Raw genomic sequence first — 20,731 nt, forward strand, 5'->3', positions numbered from 1 at the left:
TAATATTTTAGTCTCTGGCCAATATATTTTTTTTATTTGGCCGAGCTGTAGTGTACAAATTATTTATTGTACAGCTTTGAATATGTGTATAAAGCAATTCAACATTTAATTTTAGTCGATCATTATTAAAATCTCTTAGTTTTAGTAAGTTTGGTCTTTTTATTTACTTAAAACCCCAATTGCTTTACTAATACAAATTTTACTGCGTTATAAATAACTAAGACAGACAGTGGGTCCTATACAGGGTTGATACAACTGAGAGGCATTAAATTAAACCACATATACCATGTAATATATTCAGACCCTACGCATAAGATCATTTAAATATAAGCAGTAGTTTAGTCACAGGATTTTTTTTCGTTTATGCTTATTCAGAACACGATGTATCTGCCCTAACAGCTGTCAGTCTCTACATATAGATCCTTGTCTAGGGACATGTACAGCTGTGGTTGCCAAATCTCCTGGCAAAAGGCGATCCGATCTTTTAAAATTTCTTGACTTTAATAACGTAGTAAAATCACCCGGAACTGGACTGCCTCGCCGCGCCGGTCGTCATCGTACCGCATGCACTCAAGTCTCTTACCCACTCGGTTTTGTTCGGTGTTTTGTAGTTGTTTTGTTCCCAAATAATCTGAACGTTGAAAACTATTTACTGAGAGAATAGTGTGAAATTTCCAATTTAAATGCTACTGCCGGACGTGTTTTCAGCATAGTTAATAAATTACAATCAAAAATCATAATCGCCTTAATTCCGATCTCACGTTAAAGTTGACTACACGTCATGTAAAGATTTTACGAGTTTGCGGTTTATAATTAAAAGACATTCTAAGCTGCTCGCGGTGTAAAAGAATACAACTTTAAGAGGAAAAAACATTAAGCTCAAAATAGCTTTTATAAAATTTCATACCTGTGAATAATCCATACCTACCAAAAAAAATTTTTGCTCCTCTTTCATAATAAATATTCGATTTTTATTAGTTCTTATTTTTCCCGGATTTCAGATCAACATAGCTGACAACCCTATTTACACTAACCCATTCGTCCTTGGAATATTAGCCGGCTAAACTAACACGCGAAACTCGACCTATTTTTCATGTACATAAGGTCGAGTTTAATTAATAAAGAATGCAAAACAATATTGTTCGTCGATATAATTTTGTGTTAATAACGATGGCGGACATATCGAAAATAAAAAAAATTGAATAATAAGTGCTGTGGCTATGAGTGTGTAATTACTGATTAAGAAATTATTGCTGTGTCCATACCACTTTACCTACTTGCATACGTGCATACAATACAAATACGCTCCGCTTAGCCCGAGCGACGCCGCGCGCCCCGCACTCTCCCGCTACCCCCCGCGGTGAGGTAACAACTCAAGACTTTTTTGTGACGTTGCCGATTGTGAGGCAGGTCAGTATAAATATTTATACAAGGTGTTTGCATATCACTTTGATTAATCAGTTATTTAAGGTGTATGAAAAAATACTTTTGTATTTTTCACGCGATTTGTTTTGTACTATTAAGAATTAATACTGAGTATGTATGAATATGCGTGGTTTAATTTAATGCCCCTCTCGTGTATCAACCCTGTATAATATTTCGTTAAGGAGGAACTTCAAATTCTTCAATATTGTGAGTATATTAAAATAAAACACAAAATTATAGAATACTGTAATTTATTACAGATCTAGGAATTATTTAATAAAGCCTAAGGAATTTTTATATTACAAACAAACGGATGCAATGAACTTCTACTGTTTGTCTAAAAATATCAACAAATAAATAGAGCTAACGTAAATCATCACTTTTTATTTCTAGCAAAAAACGTCTAAAATAAAAATATGACTTGGTCTGATGTACATCACAATGAACGCATTCATCACATCCTTACGAACCGCCAAAAATATTTGTTTACAGGCGCGAATCTTCATATTCGCCAATCGTCAGCATGGAATCCACGGTCCTTTCGCAAGGTTTTCATAGCCAATTCCGAACAAACAAAAGGTTAATTTCCTATTCCTAAACGAAATCTACATAATTTCCAATTACAAAAATTCTTGGCCACACTCTCACTATGTAATGTTTATCTTTTCTACTCAATGACAACATCACTGGAGTAAAGAATAAATATTTAATCACGCGGATTTGTGTGGGGTTGTGGTGCCGGGGCGGAGGCGGATGTGACGTCACGCGGCGGTGGTGGGCGCCACCGGAGCGCCCTCGTCCGGCTTGCTCTCCAGCGAGAACGGCGGGATGCGACAGTCGAACGTGTACCCGTCCTCGCGCTCCATTCTAAATGTGCCCCTGGAATGAAATAACGTTGATGTATGTGAGTTCAATTTCTGTGGTCATTATATGCACAAAATAAATTATCATTGGACGGACTATTTTACAAATCAAATTTGGTTTGTTCATCCAAAGTCATTGTTATAAATATAGCCAAGTTCATTCGGCTTCCTCGGTGTAATGCAAATTCATCAACTGCATAATATTATAAATTATCAAATGCCATGATTGATTAGTGAGTTTATAAACATTTAGCGGCGGTCCCAGCCAGGAAGAAGCCATGGGCGAGAGCAAAAATATTGACCACTAGCTAAACTAAAAATATAGACAAAAATTTTGCCCGCGGCTCCGCCCGCGTTGTAAAGTTGTTTTGGCTAAAGTTTTCCGTTATAAAAGTAGTAATTTCCGGGAGCCTATGTTCTTCCCAGGGTCTCAAATTGTCTCCATACCAAATTTCATCTTAATACGTTGGGTAGTTTTTGAGTTTAATACGTTCAGGCAGACAGATGCAGCGGAGGACTTTGTTTTATAATATATTTTTAGAACTTTTTAAGAGGAACAATCCCGTCATACATCATTGTTGCATAACTTTAACCGTTTACGCAGCGCACAACGGAAGCTCTCAAAACTAATAATTTTTCCCCGTTTTTGCAACATGTTTCATTACTGCTCCGCTCCTGTTGGTCATAGCGTGATGATTTATAGCCTATAGCACTCCAGGAACAAAGGGCTATCCAACACAAAAATAATTTTTCAGTTCAAACCGGTAGTTCCTGAGATTAGCCATTACTGCTCCGCTCCTTTTGGTCATAGCGTAATGATATATAGCCTATAGCGCTCCACAAATAAAGGGCTATCCAACACAAAACGAATTTTTCAGTTAGAATCGGTAGTTCCTGAGATTAGCGCGTTCAAACAAACAAACAAAGTTTCAGCTTTATATAATAGTATAGATTTTTTAGAACTTTTAAGAGGAACAATCCCGTCATACATCATTGTTGCATAACTTTAACCGTTTACGCAGCCCACGCAACGGAAGCTCTCAAAACTAATAAATTGTCCCCGTTTTTGCAACATGTTTCATTACTGCTCCGCTCCTATTGGTCATAGCGTGATGATATATAGTCTATATCACTCCACAAATAAAGAGCTATCCAACACAAAACGAATTTTTCAGTTCGAATCGGTAGTTCCTGAGATTAGCCATTACTGCTTCGCTCCTATTGGGTATAGCGTGATGATATATAGCCTATAGCACTCCACAAACAAAGGGCTATCCAACGCAAAAAGAATTTTTCAGTTTTGACCGGTAGTTCCTGAGATTAGCCATTACTGCTACGCTCCTATTGGGTATAGCGTGATGATATATAGCCTATAGCACTCCACGAACAAAGGGCTATCCAACGCAAAAAGATTTTTTTAATTTGGACCGGTAGTTCCTGAGATTAGCGCGTTCAAACAAACAAACTCTTCAGCTTTATATAATAGTATAGATATAGATTAGTAGATAAGTTATTTTCGTGGTTAACAATGTGGTGACCTTAAAAGAAAGTCGTCAGCTAAGGCATCGCGCTAGGCCCTGGGCGCTAGCCCGGTTTGCACCACCTCCTTCCCCCTGCTCCTTCCTTTACAGCGCTACTATATTGACCATGTACTAAATAGTGTTGTGTAGTTACCACATGTGTCCGCTGGGCGCCTGCAGACTGACGTGGCTGCTGTACTGGAAGGCGGGCGCGTGGCGCGCCAGCACGGGCTCCTGCCCCACCACGCCGCGCCCGCGCACGGTCTCCAGCGTGCCGCTCAGCGAGAAGATGCGCCAGTGCCGCTCGCGCAGCTGCACCGCCGCCGCGCCCAGGTTCTCCAGGCGGATGCAGTAACGCCACTACAACATATTTACTTCAATGGTAGCTTCTCCTGAATGCAATACCGTCAATGTACTCAACTTATTTAAAGTCCGCGCGCAGGCTCCGAGGAATCCTATTTAATGTCGAGGTAATGATGATGTTATCTCATTTCTTACTAATATTACTCTTCTACTCTTAGTCATATTATAAAGGCGGAAACTTGTGATAATGTTTGGATTTTTGGATGTATGTTAGATGTGAACATACAAATAGCTGAACGGATTTGTTTGTAATTTGGCTCTCGGAATGACCATATCCTGGATCAACATCAAGGCTGCTTATCCGAATTATTAGCAATGATAAGGACGTCAGGTAAGACTTTTCGCACGGTCGAATTCGCGAGCAACACCTTTGACAAATAAAGGCTACAAATAATAGCCACTGAAATCACAGTTTTTAATGGAAATTCGAATTGAGAATTCAAACTTGTTTAGGACCATTCAAAATATATATTAAAGCTTAGCTTACCCAGTAGACAGCAGAGTTCTGGGACTCACGGCTGCCCATGTAAAATGGTATAACAGTGACGCGCACGCCCTCTGTGGTCTCGCGGTGAACGTCACTCAGTTCCAACCACGGATGGTTCTTCTTTTGCCACGCGCGAAGCGTTTCTTGCGCTATGAAGGGGATCTACAATGGAGTAGTAAAAAACAATAAATTTACACAATAAATACATACTAAACAAATATGCAGTTTTTACTATATAAATAAACCAAATTATACTACTTTATACTGCTCGACATTAAACCTTGATTTAGGTTTAGGCCCATGCAAACATGTTTTTAAAATAACTGACCATGTATTTTAGGTACGCGGACTTTTTACGCCTATTGCGTACATACATTCTATGAAGTTTGTGTTAGTACACATGAACAGAGGTTCCGAATTCTAACTGCGATGAATTTATTGAGCACCTTGAATCTTAAAAAATGGTATGCACAAACTATACTCCATAAAATATCAAAAGAAAACAATTCAATGGTAAGTAAATACTACCTTTGTCTGGATTATGCATGAGAAACTTGTCAAACAGCTCGTGTTGCAGCGGCACGCGCTCCACCGACGTGTAGGGTATGATGTCGTCATGAGCCACATAGTCAAGCCCTGGGATGGCATATAGACTACGACTAGACTCCTGGTTACCAAGGAACGTTACTGCCTCCGTTTGAGCTCGCTAAAACAGTTATACACGTAAATAGTAGTATGTTCAACCAATTAAGCTATATTTAAGTCAATTGATTAATTGTATTATGCTGTCATAAGCGTGTTTGTTAGTCAATTTTGCTGTGGTAATTGAGAGTCAGTCAGAAAAGACGGTTCTGTTTTATTATATCGGTAACTAGATTATACTATAGTTTTACTGCTGTTTATCAAACAAGAAAATACATTATGAATAAATGATGTATGAAACCTAGATAGGATGACAGTTCGTTTAATGTATATTCCAAATCAGTAGTAAAAATTGGCTGCATTTGACTTACTGCCCTCTCAATTACCATGGCATCATTGCACTGTACACATCAATATGATTGCTGCTAGTGTAAGTATATGAAAATATTGGCATAATTGATAAAGTAGTGCCCACATAAATTTTCCAACATTGTGTTTATGATTTATTATTGATCCTTTGAAACTATGAAAATATTTTTCCTTATTGCTGTTTCAAAATTGCATTATATGCAAACATAATAATATTATTGTAACAAGAAATATGGCAACAAAATAGTCTATGCCAACTATTCTACTAAAGAACAGGATAAAAAATGTAAAAAATTTGATTTACCTGTTTCAGTAAATGAAATAGGTAAGAGTAGATTAATGAAGTATTCTAGCCTGAAACCGCCTTTTTAATTGACCAAGTTGGACTAGAATAATTATTATGAACATTCTGCTACATGAACCTAGTGCAACAAGAACCATATATGAAATGTAAATTGTGTAAAAGGAACTAACAAATTGTCAAAATAATAGTTTGAATAAGATTTTTAAATAGATCATAAATAATTTGTATAATGATAAAATGTCATACACATTTTTTTATTAGTAACTAATATTAAAATGTATTGTATTAAAACACTAATTCAACAATTTAATCACAAACTTTTGCATCCATATTAGTACATTCAACAAACCAAATAGTTAGTCCAAATATGACAATGATTCGTATTTTTTTCAATTAATATACCTTTTTCTTCCATTCTGGCCTCATGTCGATGTTTGTGTGCACAGTCAAAAATATAAAATATTTTTATTAAATGTATAATTAAACTATGTTTCCAACCAACTTATATACTGCATGGGTATATTATAATGCTAGCATTACCCCTATTAAATCAAAAAATAATAAAGTATTTCACTAAAAAATAATATCATACATGATTTATATTAATCAGGTCAGTATATTGATGTTAACGATGTTTCATAATAGTATTGTCATATTAGCAAAACCAGAGACAAATAAAGTCTAGAAGTCTTTACACAAATGAAATGTTAATTCAATATATTTTAGTTTCATACAAATTAAATCAACTAATCTAAAAATGAAGAAAGCTACTGAATGTCATGAAGAATAGCATATTAATATTAAATATCTAATTTCTTCTACTTTATGTATCTATAATGATTTTTTATGTTAATATGAATATTAGATAAAATTATTTTGTGGATTTTATTGTAGTTTTTTATATACAATTTTTCTCCCAACATTTCAAAGACTCTAGCTTTCATGGTCACGGGGCAGGGTCTTACCTCAGATGTATCCGCACCTTGACCAGAAATGTTGCAAAATCTTTGAAACATCAATAGAAAATTATAATATATAAAATGGTATAAACTCTGCAAAATAGTTTTATATATGTATCATTGTACAAACAAGTATTGTCTATCCAAGTCATGCATATTGTTTATTAGTCTACCATAATAAGTATACATATAGGTCAAGGCATGTAAATTAGCACCTCATCTCGAATCAACCATGTAATATTGTAAGTAAGAGAGAACACAAGTATGTATGTGAACATATTGGCCCACAATTATACAAGTTAAACCAACATAATCTAATTGGTTACAATGTATGAAAATTATTGTAAGCTATGCAAAAAAAAAAAAACATAAAAAACTATTTTAATTATTCACAACAGTAATTATGAAAAACACTCCATGCTATTAAAATATTTATAAAAATAATACTAATTTTATCTTAGCATGCTGAATGTTTAGGATAAATATGTGTTTATGTTCTAAATTTAAAATTATCTACTATTTGCTACAAGAGAATACGCATTGTTTTTGTATAAACATAACCACTTACTATGTATGGTGCATCCCTAGTGTCAATGAGGACCTGGTAGAATGTGTGAGTCCTGCCTTTAACTTCTTTACCAGCGTTCGATAAAGAATCTCCGGAGGCCTCAGCGGACGCCGATGTTTCTGGATTCTCCTTTTTGTTAGTAGCATCTCTATCATACACTCTTGCTAGCCACGGAAACAGTATCACACCGCGATATCCGAATACTTTATGCAATATTAGTTGTCCTGTGTCATATTTTCCGGTGGTTTTAGGCACTTCTAACTTCCCCACCTCAGCTAATCTGTAAAATACGAAACACACTCCACATAGGTTATGTACGTAATACCAAAAGCAAAACTAATTAAATATTACACAAACCTAGTATAACTAGCCACATGAGTTAATAATATTCTAGATGTTGTTATACGTAATGTATGTGCAGGCACAAATCTTAGCAATATCTCCATTTTATCATTTTATTTAATTGTATTTTTTTTCCTATTTTTGTTTGACACTTTTGAGTTTTGACAGACAAAAGCGAATCAAACAAAATACCAACAGATGCCGCAATTTGCCTACAGAGGGACATTTTAATTATTCTGATATAAATATTTTTTAGTTCAAAAATATGCATCAATCATCATCATTTTCTTTATATTTTTTTGTGTATCTTCTTTTGTATGCAAAAACTTTATAATTGAATAGTAAATCTATTTATATTTCATTTAAATTGGATAGGCAACGGTTATTTCTGAACGAAAAGCAGGAGGACATTGGTCTATAATTATCCAGAGAACACATATTAGTAATTATAGCATTAAACATTGCTGCATTAAACCTTTTCCACATATAAAAAAGCTCGAATATTGAACATATGTTTTGGCAACTGGAACATAGGATAAAAGTTCAACTTTGTTCAAAGGGCAATCTTATTTTTTTATACTTTTTATTTTTATTTGTAAGATAAATATCTACATAAATATCATCATATAAATATGTTAATAACAATATCTAAACTTGTTCAAAATCTGGGTAAGTTTTATTATAAAAATAGAAATTACATTGACGACTTTAGTAGATCGAGACACTAAAATTATACCTTTTACTTTTATAAGTTTCTTCCTATGCACTAAATGTAATTACTTCAACTACTCTTATATCAATTTATTAACACGATATTGTTTCGATACTCCAAGTGGGACGATATATTTGTCCACCGAAGTGCCCACAAAGCTATGATTGTTTTGACACAATTTTATAATTTTTGTAGCCCCTGCAACTGTTCGGCATTCAAGATGCATTGCTTCCTTATCTTCTTTACCGGATACCTACCAAATGCTATACAAAACATGCCGTGACTTCGCCGAAGGAGAATTAAAGCCCAATGCAGCTAAATATGACCGGGAGCATTTGTATCCCTGCGAAGCTATTAAGAAAATGGGTGAATTAGGGCTTATGTCCATTGCGACGCCTGAAGAACTTGGTGGAGCTGGGTTAGACTATCTAGCATATGCCATAGCTCTAGAGGAGATATCTCGTGGCTGTGCGTCGGCTGGTGTCATCATGTCAGTTAATAATTCCTTGTATCTTGGCCCTCTACTGGGTTGGGGAACAGAGAAACAAAAAAAGGAGTTTGTAACACCATTCTGCACTGGTTAGTTTTTTTTGTTTTACTGAGCAAACAATTTAATGTCCACTTATTTGTTCTTTTTTTAACTAAACATATTCTAAATTCAAATAATAATACAGTTTATACTAAAAAGAATAATACAACTCTTCTGGATACAATCAAAGAGAATATAATCACTACGTTTTAAGAGACAGGACTTAATACAAAGTAATAAAATCGAATTTACATGGCGTATCAATACCAATATCACGGAAGAATACGTCAGGAACGTCAAATAACAATACTACCAACTGAACAAAATACATAGTAGTGAGCACATTTTATCGATATCGATAAATTCTACTGGTGGGAATCGACGCTAAAGCTACTTTGATAAAATTCATATAATGTATTTTCGAGTCCACATTATCAATCCAACTCACAATATACAGTGAACATTTTAGCACTATAATTACAAGGCTGGACTAAAATGAGGACTCGAAATAAAATGAAAAGCTTTCACATGTTGAATAATAATTGTATTTTAAAATAAAATCCTTCATTCACCATGTAGGCGAATATAGTTGCACTTATGATAGGTCAAGGTCCAATGAGAATATTTAATTATAAAGTCAATGGATGGTGACACTTCTTTGTCGCACTTCTCTTGAAAGATATTATCATTTGTGCAATAATTGTTTATAAAAACATGGCACGGAAATTCAAACAACATTTCATCAGGAAGTGGATCAGCTTTCAAATTTTTCGATGGTATGGCTGACTTTCTAAGGCGATTGTTCTTTTATTAAAATCTTTGTTATTAAAGTGAGAACCACACACATATTTCAAAGTATGCAGCTTTTCTATGGGAACATATATCAAATCTTCTTTTCCCACAACCTGAACTCACTTTCGGCATCTGGAAATATTTTTTAATTGTAAATAAATTGCTTATTAAATTATATTTAAGCCTAAAATCATAAACAGTACCCAGGCACATTGATTGCTCAACGCATTTTTAAGTACACACACACACACACACACACACATACACGACTTTAGTATTTTTTGTCCTGATGATCAGCCATCATCTTACTAATATTATAAAGCGTGTGCATGCAATTGTATGTTTATTATTCGTACCCGCAAAAATCTAAAATGATTGCGATTAAACTTGGTATGTAGATAGTTAGAATTACTACTTTTTATCACTATGTTCCCACAGAATCTGGACCTAAATAGGTGAAACCACGGAGGGCAAATTGATTAATAAATTTAAACAGGTATCGATATCGATAATAATAACAACATCACTAGTAACATAATGGTAATTAGAAAATGAGAATTTTTATTATTTCTAAGCTACTTTATTTGCGCGATGACTAAAAACATCTAATTAATCCTGACCTCATCCAATGGAAATTTCGCCATAAACATTCTACTTTTGTGATTTATTCGACTGGCTCGATCTCCACAAATTTCACACGTAATGAAACGTTTTTTTGGTGGCATGTCTTTAAAACGTATTCACTTACACCAACAAAAACACTTTTTGGTATATTTTTTACTTGTTTGAATAACAAATAATACAAACATAAATCAATAAAACACAAATGTATTCCAAAACGTCAGGAAGTAAACAAACAATAATAATGGCGGTGAGGAATAGAAAGAGAAACTGTACTGAGAGAGAGATAGCAGTATCCGCCATTAAATGCCATGTCAATTCCATACAAAAGATTTTTTGTTCCTTGTTGCGCTAGGCTGGATACAATTCAGTATATATATGTATATTGCACATACATTATTACTTTCAGGAGATATTGTAGGCTGTTTTGCACTATCAGAACCTGGTAATGGCTCTGATGCTGGTGCAGCATCTACAGTAGCCAAGATTCAAGGAGATAAATGGGTCCTCAATGGAACAAAATGTTGGATTACCAATGGGTATGAAAGTAGAGCTTCTGTAGTGTTTGCAACCACAGACAAGAGTTTAAAGCATAAAGGAATTTCAGCATTTATTGTTCCAAAACCAACAAAAGGATTGGAGTTAGGAAAAAAAGAAGATAAATTAGGCATAAGAGGTAGCTCTACTTGTTCACTTATATTTGAAGACTGCGAAATACCCAAAGAAAATATTCTGGGAGAGCCCGGCTTTGGATTTAAAATAGCCATGATGACTTTAGACGCAGGCAGAATTGGTATAGCATCTCAAGCCTTGGGCATTGCACAGGTAATGGTTGACCAAAAAATACCCTATCATACATAATTCATATCTTTTGATGTATAATATGCATTGAATGTTATAATTATTGATTTATTCTGATGTCAATTATCCAAAATAATTTAGGGGACATACATATTCAGAAAACTGGTTTATTCAAATAATAATGTATCAAACTATATGCTAACTATTGGTCTGTCAAAGTGAGCCTGGCTATTCCATTAAGAGGTTGTTTTATTAATGAATGTTTGGATAATCAACACTTTTCTGTATTGTTGTGATTATTTTCCAGGCCTCCCTAGATGTAGCAATAGAATATGCATCCAAAAGAATGGCATTTGGAAAGCCCATTATGAAGTTACAAGCCATACAAACCAAGTTGGCTAACATGGCACTCCAGTTGGAGTCGGCGCGCCTCCTGACGTGGCGTGCTGCATATTTGAAAGACCATAAACAACCCTATACCAAAGAGGCTGCTATGGCGAAACTGGCCGCGTCCGAGGCAGCTACGTTCCTTTCTCACCAGTGTATACAGGTACAAAAAATATTTCATAGGTCTTTGAGTTTGATATTTCATCGAAAATTTTATGAGTAGCCAGTTGTAATTCTTTTTGTTTTTAAATAATAAATTTCCTAGATGTTTCCTACATGATTCCTATTCTTCAATGAAACTATGATGTATTGATTTAATGTATTGAGGCAATAATTTTAGTGCATAATATAACACAATTTACAATCTATTGCAGATCCTTGGAGGCATGGGTTACGTATCAGATATGCCAGCAGAAAGGCACTACCGTGATGCTCGTATTACAGAGATATACGAAGGCACTTCCGAAATACAAAGGCTGGTCATTGCAGGCCAGCTAATCAAAGAATACGGTCTAAACTGAGATAGTTATGTATTTGAAATCTAAGATCGAAAATTGATAATATTTTTTTTTTTCTTAAGTCTGAGTTGTAGTAACCTTAAGATTTCGTAAAGTATTCGATCTAGATTATAAGTATTCTGAAATAATATGAATAGCTAAATTTTATAAACTAAAGAAATCACTGATGTCAAGTCAATTTGTACATTTAAGAAGTTTGCATACTTTATATTTCGAATGAAAAAGATCTGTAAACCTTACAACTTGTAAACAAAGGATACCTTTGTTTAAATTATTTAACCAAGTCACTGAATTGATACAATGTCATTTTTCTGAATATTTTTTTGAAAATATTGTGTTCAATGCTCAGGTTCAATGTATGCATTCTTATTTGGCAACTGTAACATTCAATACCTCATTTAGACTATTGACGAAAAACGTATTGAAAAAAGTAAAAAAAAAACGTGTTTGGGTACTATATTTAAGACATATCTTAGTTTACACCGTCGAAACTTTTTTGTATGAATCCATATGCTCAAGTGTTCTTATATTAAAACTGACCAATTACCAAGTTTACACATGGCATGTTATGCAGCTAACTTTATGCTTTACTCTTCAATCCTTATTCAATCCATGATGTACATAAGCAAGAACAAAAATATTCTTATACCGTTCAGTGCCAAATAAATTAGTCTATAAGCTGATTTTTTGAACATTTTGCTATAAATATTTATACACACATTTTAGATGAATTTTATATATTGTATAATTATTTTAGGAAAATATATAATGTCTTAAATAGTATAAAGCTTAGACTAGCAAGTTTTCCAGCAATTTACTATGAAAGAACTTTGAGATGCGTTTATACTAGCGGCAATAATTCTATGGAGACTATTTGCCGTAAGCCCTGTTACTTTCAAAATTTGTAGAAATCGCCGTCACTATTTACGACGCGAAAAACAGCTTGCGGAAAATAACTTCTGCAGGTTTTGCTAGTATAAATCCCACTTTGGAAATAATAAAATTGAAATATTTATCATGTTTTCTTTTAATCCTTGTTCAACAATACCCTAACATGCTGTTTGTTTTTTTTATTATTATCAATGATTTTTATATTAATTACAAGTATGAAAGTAAATAAAACAAACATATTATAAATCAAAGTTTATTAATTTTTTTATTTACAGATACTGTTAATGTTCTTTTGAATACATAATAAATAATGACAGGCAACAGTGAATTGCTGCTCTATCATTCTTTATAATTATAATTTTTTTATGCACCAACATAATTAACTATGAATAATAAGTCTTTATGAATCAATCTCAATATGAACAAATGCATTGTTGTAGAAGGTTTAAACTCAAATAACTGTGACATTAATTCCTATAATTAACACCAATAAGTAAGTAGCCAAGGAGTACAAAGTTGTATACTGCCGAGGTTAAGTAAAAAATACATCAAGAGTGGTATATAAATGCTTTTCTTTGACATTTTCATTGTCCAGGCCCTGACAGAGACTTGTCCATGAATTTCCTTTTGGCAAAGCATAACCACCACTTGCTAGGTTTCCCATCCTCAGTTGTAAATACCTGAACAAAAAATGTATAGTTTATAATAATGTGGCAAAAAAAACATCTCTACGGTCAATTACCAAGGTTGTACTCTAAGAACCCTCTGTTAAAAATAAAATATTGCTATTTAAAATATTGACTACAGCACTAAACCAATGAACTATCCACGGATGCAGCTGCCACACATGTAGGGTTTGTCCCACACTAGCATTAAATTGCATGTGACACAAATGAGTGACCCACACAACACTCCAGTTGTGTGCCATGTGCACACTCATTATAAACACAATGCCACAATCAATGTGTTAAACTAATGTATAGTAAACTTTAATTTGAAATAAATATCTATTTGCAGCCTGCGCAATACAATTAATTTAAATACTATCTTTTATTTTCATTCACAGACCTTTTCACATACTCTGCCACCAGTTTCATGTCTCAATTGTTGCAAGTACTGTCTCATCAAATCTGTAACAGTAATAATATAACATACTATAATCAAAAACGGAATAATAATGTGATTGAATAAAAATTCTAGTTTCAATCTTATAAATAGCTTAAGCTTATACATGTTATAATAATGAAGGTATAGATTGGAACTACAACAAATTGATACAGACATATGTTTAGAGCTATATATTGGCAATGAGTTAAACAAAACATCAAGCAGTACGGCTTTCAATGATTCAAATATCAAGGCAATTACTAAATTTAAAATAAATAAACATTTTTCTATAGCACACCTGCTTCCTGAGAACTAGAAGGCTTGGCATACACAGAATTGAGTGGAAATCCTGGCTCCCCGGGAATGTCAAACTTAGAGATGGCCAACATGTACATTTCCTGTTGGCCCTGATTCTTGTTGGAACATTTCTGAAGTTTCTTCAAGCACTCAGAAATATATAATGTCAGATATATGAGGACTCTATCGGCATCAGACTGAAATAGTATTGAGTGCATATTATATGTAAAAGTATATAGATGCATCTACTTTCTGACTGTTATTTTCCTTAGTAAAATAATAGATAAATATTTACCTTGATTTCATAGAACCTAAAAAAAACATTAGCTTTAAAATAATTGAGCGCCTCATCGATAATATCCAGTTCAATCTTAGGGCTGAGCGGAGCCGGGCCCCGGAACGTAGTACGAATAGGTAACAGCGCTAGATTACCCACCGACTGGGTGTAGTCCGTTAACGTTGAGTGATACGCCTAAAAATTATAATATTACATAGTTACAATTCCCTAAAGTTCTTTGTTTTAAGCATGAATATAGTTATAACGCATAAATATAAGGAAACTTACAGGCATGTTATATTTTATCACTTTCCTGAAACTGTTATCTTCTTGTTGTCTATTTCACTTTATTTCCTTCGTAAAATATTCTGAAAAGTATTACAACTTAAATATAAACTGCAGTACATTTATTTATTATTGATTTTATATGAGAATTTACTTGATACTACCTATACTTTAAATACTAAATTGAAATGAATCACTCCGTTAGTACTCGAACGATCCACTTTTGTAATTTGTCAAAATGACATTTTTGACAAGGGACGACGAGTCATAGACTAGCGGTTTAAAGAAAATAAAAATATCTTTTTGGTACTGCGTAAAGGAAGTAAGAACAAGCAGCTATTTTTGTCCATGTATTCTGTAGAAAATAACAATAAGGAAGGATAATCCTAAATCCATAAAAATCCTAAACTCTGTCTCATAACTCTGAATTTACCTTTCATAACTCTTGTATTATTAAATCAGCTTATTATTAGATTATTATAGTATGGTAACTAATAATAATGTACATTCGATTCGGCTTCCTATAAACTATAAAAGTGAAAAAATTATCAATGTTTTGGGTTTCATGTTCTGACGTTTATTGTTACATTCCTTTTGTGCACGTGTGCCTTGTAAATGTTGTAAACATTTACTATACATATGGAAATAGCAGAATAATAAAAATGACTGATGAAACGCAAAGTAAAGTCTTATCAATTGTAGCAAACATTGTAAATAGCAGGGAAAACAAGGATGTTACAGAAAATAGGGATACACAAGGTAACGAGCCATCAAAGTCCCAGAAGAAAAATAAGACAGAATCTACTATAAAAGGTCGTCCTAAATCAGGAAAGTTCTGGAAATCTAGCAGAGAACGGTAAGTGGTTAATTCATTTGTCTTATCACGAATTTTGTAATATTGTGTGAAATTATGTACACAAAAAATAACCTAAAATTGTTTGATAGTTTTTAAAACGAATTAAGTGCTTATATTGTAATGCAAGTCACTGTATTGGGTTTCACAACTATAGTTGCGTTTATCTAACTTTAAAACTATTTTCTTAGATTTTCATCAATAAATAAAACAAAAGGCCTCAAACAAGATTTCGAAAAGAAAACAGCCTTGCGCTTAGAACTCAAAAGAACGAAAGAGTTATCAAGGCAAGTTATGGAGCAATTGAAAGAGAAAGAAGTAAAACGTAAAGAACGAAGACGAGAAAATCTGAAGAAGGCTGAAGAAAATAGGCGATGAAAGCAGAAGTTGTTCAAGTTATAACAAATACAGCAAAACTAAAGCGCATGAGGAAAAAACAACTGAGATTTATCGAAAAGAGGGATACTAACAAAGAAATTGAATCTAATAAATAAATCATTTGATTAATTTTGCAGTTTTTTTTGTAAAGTTCATCAAAAAACTACTACCTTCCTGCATACGGCTTCATCCTTGTGAAAGTAAAATAAATAGAACTTTGTAAATAAAAGAAGCCTTTTTGCAATTGTTAATGGTAATAGAAAACTGAAAAATGATATATATGGGAATAATATATGCTATCAATAAGTCTGTCTTTAGGATATGTTATTCTCATACATGATGTTACTGTAAATAATTGTAAAAAAGCATCTTGGCTATGGCCTTTGTAGTCCAACTGTCCACTTTCCCCAGATAAAAATTAAAACACACATTACACCTTTATCCCCAATGGGGTAGGCAGACATGCCACAGCTCTCATATTTTACCATGTGTGATTTGTCTCATGTGATTGGGGGTCTATCACTGGATTGTTCTATTACAGAAATACCAAGCAGATAAAATCCCCTAACCTGAGATTCAAACCCTTAACCTCATGATGGTACAAAAGTACCATGCATTCAATTCATCTATTGGGATTGGCTATATTTTATGCAAATCTATTTTATAAATTTTGTGTTACTTTTTATGAACATATATTGTCACAACAATTGCTAATTAAAATGATGTCAATAATATGCTTGCAGGTTGGTTAAAGACAACATTGTATGAATAATAATCTACTCAATTTTTATGTGACATTATTTGTATACTTCTTTAAGTAGGAAGGCTTGCTAATAAGTATATCTCATGTAATGATTTCGTCAAACAGCAAAGTGGACTGGAAGGTGTTTGGAAAAGAAAACTGTAATAAGTTCCATCTAATATTTTTATTAAGTATTCTTAGTAACATGTTTCTGCAGATACATATAAAAATATTAAATGCATTTTCCCAGTTTTTGATAGGTAATGAATTTGTGTGAACATTAATTATTTACAATAATATTCTCAACATGGTGATGGTCTGACGCACTGGAACATCAATCTTAAATATCTTTAATGTATGTACATCAATGGAAAAGAGTTCTGTGACTATTTATATAAATATCTATAAAATACACAAAAACTATTTCTTGAATACACTTTACAACTTCCCTGAGAAAACAATAATTATCATTAGAAAGTACAACAAGCGAATCATAACTGAAAACATGTGTTACTTTTGCCAAATAAGCCTCAATAAAATCACATCACTTTTGTCATAAAAATACTGTTCCATGTTACTCAAACGCGTTAACTTATCAGTTATAACCTTTTAGTAAAAAATTATCTATTCAAAAGTAAATACAAAAATTGAATTGTTAAAAAAGTACTTAAAAAATAAAAAATCACACATACATACCAAGTATACTCCTTATGATGTAGAATGTTAACATCTTCCATTAAATTCAATCAAATAATTTACAACAACAATACAGTTGTTATAATAATAACAACAATAGTAGCTTATAACCTATATATTTAGACTAACAGTTTGTCTATAATACTCCATTCAACACATAGAAATAATCTTCATTGAAAACATCAGTCTAAGGCAGTGACAACAAAGTTTTCATCACATTGAAACATATTCATGAACAGGCTAACGAAACATTCACATACACAAGTGAGATTCATAAAGATCTTAGTCTACTTGTTTGTTCATTTTGTGGGGATATAGTGTAAAAAATTAAAACGAGTAGTGGCGCCCTCTCGGGTTAATGTTTTGAGACTTACAAAAATAATAAGTTCATGCCTGAACAGTTACAATTAAAAACGACGTAAGTAGTCATCCGAGAGGACAATCTAAAGTATGACAAATACAAAAAGTAGAAAAAAGTTTGTAAAAAATCATCAAAAGCGTTTGCTGAGTATTTTACATGTAGTAATTATACTACTGTCATAATTATTAATGTTAAAAGGAAACAATGTGCACTGGTCCTGTATCTAGCGCGGCACACGGCCGGAGCGGCCCGCCCTGTGCGCTGTGACGCGCCCGTGCTGCGGATATTCTTCACTTACATTTCGTTATACTGAGAATTAACAGTATTATAAGTCCTAGAAATAATGTGCATGTGTCTACAATATACAAACAATGTGGTTAAACAAACATTCAGACATTTATAATATCATCTTATTTCGTATTTTCAGACACGATAGATCAACTTTGGCAGAATGGTTAAAATTCATTACCAAAATAAATGTACTATTCCTTACATCTACTATCTCTCAAATGCGCTGAGTATAAAAATGATGAAAAATAATATAAATTCGTGACATAAAATTCAACATGGAGAAGTGTAAACAGTCAGTTGCAATACTGTACATTCTCAGTACTTTGACGCAATGTACAAGTTACCCTGTGATGTAACATTCCGTTTATGTATTTGTAAAGGAAACAAAAGCGTATCATCTAACCTAAAACATACATCTTATGTCTTTAAGATTATAACGTAAACACATCAATTCACATATCCCGCCGAATGCACAAGTACAGTTAGTTACGCGCCCGTTAATTATCTCGCAACACTATAAATGATACACGGTAAAATTCTCAAACGCACTGGTGGCAAGGATTTAACAGCACTGCACTTTTTAAGCAAACCAGTTGGAGTAAGATTTCATAGAGTTCTCTTTGGATTTTCCAGGTGTATTTATTTCAGCGTAGGTTGTCTGCGAGTGTGTGTATGGAGCACGTGTGTAACTGTACACTGCGTGGTGGTGATGCGTTCAGCCGGCGGGGCGAGGGGCAGGGGCGGTGCGCATGCGCAGCGGCAGGGGACGCAGCCAAGCGCAGTCACACGTCGAAGTCGGCACTGTTCTTGCCGTTCGGCGCGATGAACGGCTCGCTCCACATCCTTCTGAGATCACCCTGTATACAAAAATTACCTTTGTAGTAGAGCAATTGTGGTTTTTACATTAGAATTTACTGCTTGGTCTGCAGAAAATATTTTCTATAATCAACTTGCTAGTGTGAATTATTTAAGGTGAGGTTAAATTTTAGTATGATTATCATTTTGTGTGTCTTTTATTCTCACACAATTGGTACAAATTAAAACCTTTTTATAGGATAATATTTTCAATATTCACCTTGATCAAAGTCCTTTGAAAGACAACTCTATTAACTGTCATCACCTTCAGGTTGATCATTGCCATCGAATCCGATATTTCCAGTATTTATGGTATAAGTTACGTCGGTACCTTGACGTATGCCATGGTGAGGAGCGGCAGCAGCGTGAAGGGCACGAGGTAGAGCAGCGCGGGCTGCGCCGCCTTGGAACACCTCCGCCGACACCGTCGCCGTCAGCAGCCCAAGAAGTAGCCCAAAAGCGAGCAGTGGAAGTACGTCAACCGGGAGCTCTGACAATTACAAATTTAATGTATTTAATCTAATTTGTAACTAATGTTATAAATGCGAAAGTTTATGTAAGTATTTGAATATTTGTTAGAAGTAAACGCAGAAGCGACTGAACAGATTTGGTTGAAATTTAACACACAAATAGACCATGTCCTGAATCAACACATATACTTTTATCACCGTAATTGCGCCAACGCAAATTATCGGATTTTCAAATCGGATTCTTTAAATAATAGGTGCTCTTTAAATAAGTGGCGATGTACAGATGACGTTATGTATCGCTAATGTATTCCGGATTCTTGTAGCGGGAAAGGCTTAGTAACGGGGGCGAAGCCGCGAGCAAAACCAAGTTATATATAACATTAATTTGCAATTCAACAGTTCTGCAGTTTTATATTATAGATTCTGGAACCAGAAAGCCATTTTACTACTGAGCACTGCTAAATGACACTAAACATGACAGGAAGTTGTAGTCTAAATATAATGTTGATCGACAAATGACTGTCTCGAAGGTCACCAGAAATATGATAGCTTGTAATGTACCATACATTATTGTAGTTGTCTTATTTAGTAATGTAGTAACAAAATTAAAACAATTATCAAACTCGTTAGGCAGTTCTGAAAATGGTTGGAGTATATTATACAAACAAGTGCAAAGGTTAGACTCACCATTGATCTAGGTCCGGGGACTTGTCCCATTTGGCACACCAGCGTTGCCTTCTTGTACGCGTCGTAGCGCAACACGAAACACAGCAACAGCCCCGGCATCACTATATCACCTAGTCCTGTAAAATGAACAATGGAAATGGTGATTTTATAGATATCATAGCAAAATACTATATTAGTTGTATGATAGTTTGTGATCGTAATGCGTGAAGTTCTGTAATGCGTAATATTTTAGGAACCAAGGATAGGTTCAGTTCTGAATACGATAAGTAGTGTAGTCCAAATATAATGTCGCCATCTGATGTTGGAAATTTACCGTGGAAATCACTTCGTTTCGATTCT

General features: G+C 33.9%; 4 protein-coding genes and 1 long non-coding RNA gene across 5 annotated transcripts; 2 read left to right on the forward strand and 3 right to left on the reverse strand.

The window, feature by feature from the left end:
* Positions 1-1,659: 1,659 nt before the first annotated feature.
* On the reverse strand, positions 1,660-8,081 carry LOC119192366 (polymerase delta-interacting protein 2-like). Its single transcript, XM_037446189.1, has 6 exons — positions 7,858-8,081; positions 7,501-7,780; positions 5,187-5,364; positions 4,659-4,822; positions 3,963-4,168; positions 1,660-2,304 (listed from the first exon to the last, which is right to left on the reverse strand). Exons 1-6 carry the CDS (start codon positions 7,944-7,946, stop codon positions 2,187-2,189), a joined length of 1,035 nt encoding a protein of 344 aa, XP_037302086.1. The 5' UTR covers positions 7,947-8,081; the 3' UTR covers positions 1,660-2,186.
* Positions 8,082-8,275: 194 nt separating this feature from the next.
* Positions 8,276-13,220, forward strand: LOC115452520 (short-chain specific acyl-CoA dehydrogenase, mitochondrial). The gene is made up of 5 exons (XM_030181072.2): positions 8,276-8,511; positions 8,750-9,133; positions 10,906-11,321; positions 11,605-11,847; positions 12,059-13,220. Exons 1-5 carry the CDS (start codon positions 8,475-8,477, stop codon positions 12,203-12,205), a joined length of 1,227 nt encoding a protein of 408 aa, XP_030036932.1. The 5' UTR covers positions 8,276-8,474; the 3' UTR covers positions 12,206-13,220.
* A 110-nt stretch (positions 13,221-13,330) lies between these two features.
* LOC119188566 (actin-related protein 2/3 complex subunit 3-like) lies at positions 13,331-15,190 on the reverse strand (the record flags this gene model as incomplete). Its single annotated transcript, XM_037446188.1, is given in 5 exon segments — positions 13,331-13,773; positions 14,162-14,223; positions 14,499-14,694; positions 14,793-14,969; positions 15,063-15,190. Coding segments are annotated over 5 exon segments (537 nt in total). The 3' UTR covers positions 13,331-13,677.
* Positions 15,191-15,449: 259 nt separating this feature from the next.
* On the forward strand, positions 15,450-16,420 carry LOC115452522 (coiled-coil domain-containing protein 86). The gene is given in 3 exon segments (XM_037446187.1): positions 15,450-15,915; positions 16,104-16,287; positions 16,290-16,420. Coding segments are annotated over 3 exon segments (606 nt in total). The 5' UTR covers positions 15,450-15,610; the 3' UTR covers positions 16,407-16,420.
* A 781-nt stretch (positions 16,421-17,201) lies between these two features.
* On the reverse strand, positions 17,202-20,531 carry LOC119192367. Its single transcript, XR_005113628.1, has 3 exons — positions 20,393-20,531; positions 19,567-19,725; positions 17,202-19,237 (listed from the first exon to the last, which is right to left on the reverse strand). It is a non-coding gene; the product is annotated as an uncharacterized LOC119192367 (long non-coding RNA).
* Positions 20,532-20,731: the final 200 nt, after the last annotated feature.

Source organism: Manduca sexta, unplaced genomic scaffold (assembly GCF_014839805.1).
Source record: "Manduca sexta isolate Smith_Timp_Sample1 unplaced genomic scaffold, JHU_Msex_v1.0 HiC_scaffold_2690, whole genome shotgun sequence".
Lineage (NCBI taxonomy): Eukaryota > Metazoa > Arthropoda > Insecta > Lepidoptera > Sphingidae > Manduca > Manduca sexta.

Excerpts from the sequence above, each read along its gene's own strand:
- LOC115452520 (XM_030181072.2), top strand. The coding sequence starts at position 8,475 with ATGTTAATAACAATATCTAAACTTGTTCAAAATCTGG. Across the intron at positions 9,134-10,905 it reads TGTAACACCATTCTGCACTG|GAGATATTGTAGGCTGTTTT; the intron begins GTTAGTTTTTTT and ends TATTACTTTCAG. Across the intron at positions 11,848-12,058 it reads TTTCTCACCAGTGTATACAG|ATCCTTGGAGGCATGGGTTA; the intron begins GTACAAAAAATA and ends AATCTATTGCAG.
- LOC119192366 (XM_037446189.1), bottom strand. The coding sequence starts at position 7,946 with ATGGAGATATTGCTAAGATTTGTGCCTGCACATACATTACGTATAACA. Across the intron at positions 7,781-7,857 it reads CATGTGGCTAGTTATACTAG|ATTAGCTGAGGTGGGGAAGT; the intron begins GTTTGTGTAATA and ends CGTATTTTACAG. Across the intron at positions 4,823-5,186 it reads CATGCATAATCCAGACAAAG|AGATCCCCTTCATAGCGCAA; the intron begins GTAGTATTTACT and ends CTACTCCATTGT.